Genomic DNA, 9994 nt, shown 5'->3' on the forward strand with positions numbered 1-9994 from the left:
CCATACACACAGTGTAATACAGAGGCGGCGTGAGAGAATTGTGAATATTTACTGTAATATCATCACTACTATATTACACTGTGTGTATGGTGTTACACAAAATAATATCTACGGTTGTTTCACTTCTGCCTCACCATCATCACCTTAATTTCTTTCAAGTGCTGTAGCTTCTGTAGGAAACTATGCGGATCCCGACATCTTATCATATCGACATTGTGTGTTAGAATTGTCCCAGGAATACACCTCCAGAATTATATATATATATATATATATATATATATATATATATATATATATATATATATATATATATATATATATATATATATATATATATATATATATATATAAACTGATGTGTTTGCCCGAAGAAAACCTTCTTTTAAGAATTTTCGTGGAAATCCCGCGATTGTTTTTTATTACAACAGCGTCATTGTCCTCACTTGTCGAGGTGTGAGTTCCCCCACAAGTTAGGACAATGAATAATGCTATGTGTATGCTTATATATGACATAAACTGTTTAGCTACTGAATAGCCACCGACAAACCACAAGGTTTACTACAAGTCAATATACAAGATACTTGTTTCGATGAAGAAAGCAGGTTAGGTTAGGTTAGGTTATATTAGTTAATTTTAATATTAATTGGAGGCAATTTGGTGTCGGTGTTAAACCAGCCTCTTTGTGGTTAATGATAAAAAACATCACTGATACAATATTTATTTTACCTAAACTCTAACAACGTCCATGAAGCAGGGTGACCCCATGATAGTGTGCACAGTACATTAACAGGTTCAGGAGGTTCTCGGTAACTCCGTCACTGCATAATGAAACTACCATACCTATGCTGCACCTAAACATGTAATTGTGCCAATAGATTTCAAGAAACTTTCATAATTTATAAAGGAAGTAAAAATGCGGTCGTCAGTTAATTATATATAGGAAGGTCAATTGATAACTAAGAGGTCAAGATAGAAAGTGGTCAGAGTTCATGTTATTTCTCGAAGGTGATGCCCTGGGCGCGCTGCTCCTCGGCGACGCGGATCTGCTCGATGGCGTGGGCGGGGAGGGGGTGAGGCTGAGGCAGGTGTGGGGATTCGGCTCTTAAACCGAACTCGTCGGCGATGTAGGTAACGACAATCAATTCACCCTCAGGGGATGTAAACCTGAGAAGATATGAAAACAGTTCATGATTATCCATTTAAAGGAGGAGTCTCGCACAGATATTCTATTCTGTCTAACACTAGACTATTTTATTCAGCTGAGAGAAGCCCCTACTGCTCAATGCGTTGAAACCGATCTCGAGTAACAAGCAGGTCAGAGATTCTCAATGGTACTGTACGTGTTTATCGTAACTTCCGATAAGATATATTATAATAATAATACATTACAGGAGTTTAGGTCACAACCTTTGTGTCGTTCTTTAAAGAAGTTAATCAGTGTACAGTAGTTCTTCCATCTCTCATAAAAATATGATTTTTGTTTCATATATCAGTAAAATAATTATAATTATAAACAACAAAATTCCTTATAAGTAGGTTAAAAATAACAAGTAAGTGAGGTTAACGATGGCTTGTCTACCTGAAGGTGCCCTGCATGTTGCTCTGACCCTCTGAGCCTGGAGTACCGAGTCTGTCCTCGGAGATTCCATTTTCAGTTTCATATCGGTAGTTGAAGTTTCCATCTGCAGTAGCCTGGCGCTCGTCCACTAAGATCTTAGCCTCATCTTCGTCAGGGCGAGGAGCGGCGGCGGCTAGGGCTACCAGACAGGCGAGGAGTATCTGCGTCCCCAGGAAAGACAACGTGTTGGAGGTCACCTAACATCTTGTCCAGTATAATATACTGCCTCAACAGGTCCTCATTAACAGCTACGTTTATTATTAAACTCTTGTCAAAGTACTGAGGTCTTAAGTGTTACGAATTAAGACCTTTTAGTAATTATTACTCGAGCTTATAAATATTAATAATAACTGTCTAATGATTGTTAGGTAATAAGAAAAGGGCAATAGGCCAAGCAGAGACGTAACAACAATACCCCAAGAGAGGTGTTGTGTTGAGTGAGGATCTTGGCCAGTACTTACCAGCTTCATGTTGTTGTCGCTGTGAGGATCAGCTGAGGATATTGGTCACATGTTTGAGACGATCTATATATACCCACACCAAGGCGGGGATAGAATGGTGACGAGGCGTGGTGAAGGGAACCTGTATGTGTGTGTTTGTTTTTGTGGAGGGGAAGGCAGGTGAAGGGTGGGGCGGGAAGGAAGCTGGTCAACTGTAAATCCGATTACAGATTAGAAATTTGGAGAGATGTTCTTATAGATTCAAATCATATAAGACCCAATTCCTAATAGGCCTTATACCTTCCACTACCAAAATCTTAATAGTCCCCAGTCATACTCGGCCCCAGTCATACTCGGCCCCAGTCATACTCGGCCCCAGTCATACTAGGCCCCAGTCATACTAGGCCCCGGTCATACTCGGCCCCAGTCATACTAGGCCCCAGTCATAGGGCCCCGGTCATACTCGGCCCCAGTCATACAGTCAGGGGCCCCAGTCATACTCGGCTCCCCAGTCACAGGCCCCAGTCAACTAGGCCCCGGTCATACTCGGCCCCAGTCATAGGCTCCCAGTCATACCAGGCCCCAGTCAATGTCATACCAGGGCCCAGTCATAAGGCCCCAGTCACTAGGCCCCAGTCATACTAGTCATACTAGGCCCCAGTCATAGGCCAGGCCCCAGTCATACTAGGCCCCAGTCATACCAGGCCCCTGTCATACTAGGCCCAGTCATACTAGGGCCCCAGTCAAGGGGCCCCAGTCAAGCCAGGGCCCCAGTCATACTAGGCCCCAGTCATACTAGGCCCCCCTAGGTCATACTGGCCCCAGCTCCTCAGGTAGTCATATACTAGCCCCTAGGTCATACTTTAGGCCCCAGTCATACTAGGCCAGTCATACTAGCCCCAGTCATACTAGGCCCCAGTCATACTCAGCCCCAGTCATAGTCTGGCCCCAGTCATCTATAGTCTAGGCCCAGTCATACTATCAGTCACTAGGCCCCAGTCATACTAGGCCCCAGCAGCAGTACTCGGCCCCAGTCATACTCGGCTCCCAGTCATGCTCGGCTCCAGTCATACCAGTCTCGGCTCCAGTCATACTCGGCCCCAGTCATACTCGGCCCCAGTCATACTCGGCCCCAGTCATACTCGGCCCCAATCGTAACAGTCCCCAGGCTAAGCAGTCCCCGGCCATAACTAGTTCCAGATAGTCCTAATTGGTCTCAGTTTTTATTGGCGCCAACCAAGTATAACCTTAGTAAAGGGATTTATTAAGACTAAAAGGTCTATTAAGACTTGGTTTGGGTAGCGGTCATCCCATTTGAGTGCTGCACTAACTACACACACACACACTCTCTCTCTCTCTCTCTCTCTCTCTCTCTCTCTCTCACACACACACACACACGATGTCATTCACTGTGTACAACCACTTATCCCATTGAATAAGATAGCTTAAGCCTTTAAACCTAACTTATTTTTTCCTAACCTAACCTAATAAAGCCTAATACAAGTTAAGCTAAACTAACCTAACTTAATCCAACTTAGCTTAAACTAATATAAGTAATTACTCCTAACCTAACCCCGTCAAATGTAACCTAAAAAAAGAATTAATTAACTTACCCTTATTTAACCTAATTTACTCTCGTCTAACCTATCATAACCTTATTAAACCTAACTTAACGCATCGCAACTTAGCTCTTACCAACCCTAACTTAATCAAGCCTAACTAATTCCGAACTAAGCCAAAGTGTGTCTCACATACCTCAAACACAATGTTTTGTTATTTATCACACTTGTACGGGGATTACCCCACCCGGGCACAGGTCACTGACCCACATCAGGGCCTGGGGGTTATAATAATAATAGTAATAATAATAATAATAATAATAATAATAATAATAATAATAATAATAATAATAATAATAATAATAATAATAATAATAATAGTAATAATAATAATAATAATAATAATAATAATAATAATAATAATAATAATAATAATAATAATAATAATAATAATAATAATAATAATAATAATAATAATAATAATAATAAAAATAATAATAATAATAATAATAATAATAATACCAACAAATAAATACCACTAAATAAAAATTATAATAAATAATAAAATAAATAATAATAATAATATAAATTAAAAATAAACCAAGAATGATAAACAATATATGTATGTTGTGTTGTCAATAGTAAGAGAAACAATTGAGACCCTGCAATTGTGTGTAAATGAGGCAGAAAGTCAGATCAGCAACCTGGGACTTGGTCACAATTTTCGTGATGCCATATGGCAGCAGGGTCTACCATTAGACAACACATTATGCTTCCAATAATCCTCCCAGGCGGTAGTACCTCCCTGTTTGGTAGCTGCCTACTACCTACTACCTAACATGCCTCAACCTTACCTGCTGTAATCTAACTTTACCTAACCTAACCTAACCAAACCTATCCCACCCTAACCTATCCTAACCTAGCCTCAAACATGATTATAAACTAACTTATCTTAACCTAACCTAACCTAACCTAACCTAACCTAACCTAACCGTCGGTATTGCACTTCACAACCTTCACTTCCCCCAATCTTGTATAGTGAAGTCGACCTACCCATTCGCAGCTGGGAGGACTGGGAGTGCCCCGGAATCGAACCAGCGACCCTTAGGCTAGGAGGTAGGGGGTTAAGGGTCGCTGGCTCCAAGTAACAGGTGAATCATCTATGTTGGGTTGATTTATCTGATATGATTTAAGACCCAACGTATATGTAAGTCTCAAAGTCTCAAAGTCTTTATTATAGGTTCTGGAGGAGCTATAGCTAAGTCTTAAGTCTTAGTCTTTATTATAGATTCTAAATGAGCTATAACTAAGTCTTAGTCTTTATTATAGGTTCTGGAGGAGCTATAGCTAAGTCTTAGTCTTTATTATAGGTTCTTGAGGAGCTATAACTAAGTCTTAGTCTTTATTATAGGTTCTGGAGGAGCTATAACTAAGTCTTAGTCTTTATTATAGGTTCTGGAGGAGCTATAACTAAGTCTTAGTCTTTATTATAGGTTCTGGAGGAGCTATAACTAAGTCTTAGTCTTTATTATAGGTTCTGGAGGAGCTATAACTAAGTCTTAGTCTTTATTATAGGTTCTGGAGGAGCTATAACTAAGTCTTAGTCTTTATTATAGGTTCTGGAGGAGCTATAACTAAGTCTTAGTCTTTATTATAGGTTCTGGAGGAGCTATAACTAAGTCTTAGTCTTTATTATAGGTTCTGGAGGAGCTATAACTAAGTCTTAGTCTTTATTATAGGTTCTGGAGGAGCTATAACTAAGTCTTAGTCTTTATTATAGGGAGGAGCTATAACTAAGTCTTAGTCTTCTTTATTATAGGTTCTGGAGGAGCTATAACTAAGTCTTAGTCTTTATTATAGGTTCTGGAGGAGCTATAACTAAGTCTTAGTCGTTATTATAGGTTCTGGAGGAGCTATAACTAAGTCTTAGTCTTTATTATAGGTTCTTGAGGAGCTATAGCTAAGTCTTAAGTCTTAGTCTTAATTATAGGTTCTGGAGGAATTATAACTAAGACTTAAATTCTATTTCGACGTTCGTAAGTCTTATTGCAGATTGTGAAAGTATTATATCTATAGTACTAATAGATTCTATAACCCGGTCGTAAGCAACGGGCGTCCAAAAATTATCTCATCCATTTTTATACCTACAGGTTGACAACCCTTTATCAGAAATTCTGAAAACCGAAAGTTTTTTGGGAGGGCATTTTTTTTTTTTTTTTTGTAACAGGGATTAGCCCACCCGGGCATAGCTCAGTAGCTCACTGACCCAAATCAGGGCCTGGGGGGCGAAAATGTAATAGTAATAATAATTATAATAATAATAATAATAATAATAATAATCGGTCAATATTGAGAAACGGTGCATGTATTTTGTGTTGTCAAAGTAAGAGAAACAATTGAGACCCTGCAATTGTGTGTAAATAAGGCAGAAAGTCAGATGAGCAACCTGGGATTTGGCCACAATTTTCGTGATGCCATATGGCGGTAGTACGTCCCTGTTTACCTACTACCTATTTTTTTTTATTATTAAACTTCCATATGTATACCATTAGTTAACTGAAGCTGTTTAATGTTTTGAAATGGACCCGAAAATTTATAGACAACCAGTAGTTAATAGACTCTTAACAGTAAGCCTTATGATCAGGTTATAAGTCTTGTAGAATATATTAATACTATAGTTATAACACAGGGCGTCCCCATTGAGATAAAACATCTTTGAAGCCTTATAAATTTTGATTGAATAATGCAAAAAGTGGAATAGTTACGCAGCTGATAAACACTAAGTATGCTTGAGGTTCATTAGGGTAGGCATTCAACATGTGCACCATTCGTAGCACAGACTGAGTCACAGAGATACTCAATCTCCCTCCCTTGCCCCGTGTTGTAGAGGGTCTGTTATTCCGACTTTACTTCACATTAATGATACACAAGGTGAGATGAAGGTCTCAACAGCACGAGACTCATCAGGTGCCATAGAGGATAATTATCATATGAATATACTTAACACTATTTATTTCCTATAAGCAATAACAATATCACTGGGACAGGTTGACTCCATAACAAAGTGTACAGTACATGACTAGGCTCACTAGGTCTATGTTATAATTATTTAGGGGACGACACCTCCGCGACAGCCACCGAGTGAAGATCATTACACCTTTATTTTAGACCTCAACTTGTGGTCGTGCTTTAGGTTCTGTGTAAACAAATATGTCCAGACATTTGACAAATTGATCCATAATGATTGTCGCGAGTTAATCATGTACAGGGAGGTCAAGGTGGAGGTCTCATTTTGTGTTATTTCTCGAAGGTAATGCCCTGGGCGCGCTGCTCCTCGGCGACGCGGATCTGCTCGATGGCGTGGGCGGGGAGGGGGTGAGGGGTGGGCAGCAGAGGAGAGTCGGCCTTGAAGCCAAACTCGTCGGCGATGTAGGTGACGATAACAAAGACGCCCTCAGGAGACGTGTAGCTGAGAGAAGATGAAACGTTTCAAAATCAATAACTAAACAACAGATTCTGAATAATATCTTTCACCTTGTACTGGTTATTAGAGAAGGTATCTAGTTACGGTAGATTCACTGTACTTATCCAACACTGTTCTACTTACCGACTCTGTGTTGTATCTTATGAGAGCAAATATAGTCTTTTTTGATGATATCAGTTACTATGAGAATTCAATGTGCTTTTTTTACATATACAGTATCATTAAAATGCTTGTAATCACGATAAAATCATTACAAGTAGTAAATAATAACAAGTAAGTGAGGTTAACGATGGCTTGTCTACCTGAAGGTGCCCTCCATGTTACTCTGACCCTCTGAGCCCGGAGTACCGAGTCTGTCCTCGGAGATTCCATTTTCAGTTTCATATCGGTAGTTGAAGTTTCCATCTGCAGTAGCCTGGCGCTCGTCCACTAAGATCTTAGCCTCATCTTCGTCAGGGCGAGGAGCGGCGGCGGCTAGGGCGACCAGACAGGCGAGGAGTACCTGCGTCCCCAGGAAAGACAACGTGTTGGAGGTCACCTAACAACTTGTCCAGTATAATATACTGCCTCAACAGGTCCTCATTAACAGCTACGTTTATTATTGAACTCTTGTCAAAGTACTGAGGTCTTAAGTTTTACGAATTAAGACCTTTTAGTAATTATTACTCCAGCTTATAAATGTTAATAATAACTGTCTAATGATTGTTAGGTAATAAGAAAAGGGCAATAGGCCAAGCAGAGACGTAACAACAATACCCCAAGAGAGGTGTTGTGTTGAGTGAGGATCTTGGCCAGTACTTACCAGCTTCATGTTGTTGTCGCTGTGAGGATCAGCTGAGGATATTGGTCACATGTTTGAGACGATCTATATATACCCACACCAAGGCGGGGATAGAATGGTGACGAGGCGTGGTGAAGGGAACCTGTATGTGTGTGTTTGTTTTTGTGGAGGGGAAGGCAGGTGAAGGGTGGGGCGGGAAGGAAGCTGGTCAACTGTCTCCTGCTAGACAATGTTTGCCTTTAAGCTAAACAACCTTTCCATTTATCAATAGAAAGGCAACATACACATAAGTTTAAAGTGTGTTTAAGTGCCAAACAATAAACAAATCTTAGAAATGTTAGAAATGTTACTTTTTTTCTGACACGAGAAAATTTCACATAACTTTCCTCATTAAGTGGAGAGTTGCGCTACTGTTGAACTTACTATTGAGGTTATGAGCCAGAATGTGAAAGAGGGACAGACAGACATGACTGAGTGCTAACAAACAGCCTTTGAAATTGTTTAAATCTGCTCAGTATTTGTGTTTGTATGGTCAAGAATTTTGTTTAAAAGATCGTTTCCAGTAATTTTGTGTTTGATTAGTTAAGTACTGTCGGTTAGTGTCAGTCACGTGGCACTAACTCTTAAGTACTGTCGGTTAGTGTCAGTCACGTGGCACTAACTCTTAAGTACTGTCGGTTAGTGTCAGTCACGTGGCACTAACTCTTAAGTACTGTCGGTTAGTGTCAGTCACGTGGCACTAACACTTAAGTACTGTCGGTTAGTGTCAGTCACGTGGCACTAACTCTTAAGTACTGTCGGTTAGTGTCAGTCACGTGGCATTAACTCTTAATTACTGTCGGTTAGTGTCAGTCACGTGGCAACTAACTTTATCACTGTTTGTTATGTCGTCACGTGGCACCAACTCTTAATTACTGTCGTGTTGCGTCAGTCACGTGGCACTAACACTTGGTACTGTCGGTTAGCGTCAGTCACGTGGCACTAACTTAATTACTGTCGGTTAGTGTCAGTCACGCACTAACACTTCGGTTTCGTCGGTTAGTGTCAGTCATGGCACTAACTCTTAATACTGTCGGTGTCAGTGTCAGTCTCGTCAGGCACCACTCTTCAATTACTGTCGGTTAGTGTCAGTCACGTGGCACTAACTAACTCTTACGGTTAATGTCGTTACGGCAGTGGAACTCGTACGTCGGTTAGTGTCATCAACTAACTTAAGTACTGTCGGTTGTGGTGGCACTAACTTGGTACTGTCCGTCACGGCACTTAATTGTCGGTTAGTGTCACGTGGCATTAACTCTACTGTCGGTTAGTGTCAGTCATGGCGCACTAACTCTCTTGGTTACTGTCGGTTAGTGCCGTCACGGGCACTAACTCTTAGTACTGTCGGTTAGTGTCAGTCACGTGGCACTAACTCTTAAGTACTGTCGGTTAGTGTCAGTCACGTGGTCAGTCACGTGGCACTGTCGGTTAGTAACTTGGCACTAACTCTTTACTGTCGGTTAGTGTCAGTCACGTGGCACTAACTCTTATACTGTCGGTTAGTGTCAGTCACGTGGCACTAACTCTTAATTACTGTCGGTTAGTGTCAGTCACGTGGCACTAACTCTTAAGTACTGTCGGTTAGTGTCAGTCACGTGGCACTAACTCTTAAGTACTGTCGGTTAGTGTCAGTCACGTGGCACTAACTCTTAAGTACTGATGCTATACATACTATACAGTATTTAAAATCGGGGAGTTTTTTCTTTAGATGAGTTTCTGTTTATTTATTAATTATTCCATGTATTTGTTTATCTGTGTGTGTCCTGCCTCACATGATTCTGTTCTTTCTTCTTTCATTATAGATAAAGGGGACACGTTCAAGGACACGAGGTTGGGTTAGGTTAGGTTAGGTTAAGGTTGATGGAGGAATTACTGTACTTCCGGTTTATCACAAGTAACAAACCTAACCTAACCTAACCTAACCTAACCTAACCTAACCTAACCTAAGATAGCATACAGTATAGCACGGGTAATGCCACTTCACATAGAATAAAGATTAACTTGGCAATAAACCAAATTTCACCCTCGGTCGACCCAACACATACATAAAATTAATCCTTAAAAGATCTACAC

The 9994-nt window shown here is 40.5% G+C and overlaps 2 protein-coding genes across 2 annotated transcripts; both read right to left on the reverse strand.

Annotated features, from left to right (window-relative positions):
* Positions 1 to 702: 702 nt before the first annotated feature.
* Positions 703 to 2162, reverse strand: LOC121867153 (cuticle protein AM1159-like). The gene is made up of 3 exons (XM_042366910.1): positions 2080 to 2162; positions 1580 to 1779; positions 703 to 1164 (listed from the first exon to the last, which is right to left on the reverse strand). The coding sequence occupies exons 1-3, from the start codon at positions 2086 to 2088 to the stop codon at positions 993 to 995; spliced, it is 381 nt and encodes a 126-aa protein (XP_042222844.1). The 5' UTR covers positions 2089 to 2162; the 3' UTR covers positions 703 to 992.
* A 4450-nt stretch (positions 2163 to 6612) lies between these two features.
* LOC121871109 (cuticle protein AM1159-like) lies at positions 6613 to 8011 on the reverse strand. Its single transcript, XM_042373261.1, has 3 exons — positions 7904 to 8011; positions 7404 to 7603; positions 6613 to 7086 (listed from the first exon to the last, which is right to left on the reverse strand). Exons 1-3 carry the CDS (start codon positions 7910 to 7912, stop codon positions 6915 to 6917), a joined length of 381 nt encoding a protein of 126 aa, XP_042229195.1. The 5' UTR covers positions 7913 to 8011; the 3' UTR covers positions 6613 to 6914.
* Positions 8012 to 9994: the final 1983 nt, after the last annotated feature.

The sequence above is a fragment of the Homarus americanus genome, unplaced genomic scaffold (assembly GCF_018991925.1).
Source record: "Homarus americanus isolate GMGI-L3 unplaced genomic scaffold, GMGI_Hamer_2.0 scaffold32583, whole genome shotgun sequence".
NCBI lineage: Eukaryota > Metazoa > Arthropoda > Malacostraca > Decapoda > Nephropidae > Homarus > Homarus americanus.

Excerpts from the sequence above, each read along its gene's own strand:
- LOC121867153 (XM_042366910.1), bottom strand. Across the intron at positions 1,165-1,579 it reads AACATGCAGGGCACCTTCAG|GTTTACATCCCCTGAGGGTG; the intron begins GTAGACAAGCCA and ends ATATCTTCTCAG.
- LOC121871109 (XM_042373261.1), bottom strand. Across the intron at positions 7,087-7,403 it reads AACATGGAGGGCACCTTCAG|CTACACGTCTCCTGAGGGCG; the intron begins GTAGACAAGCCA and ends ATCTTCTCTCAG.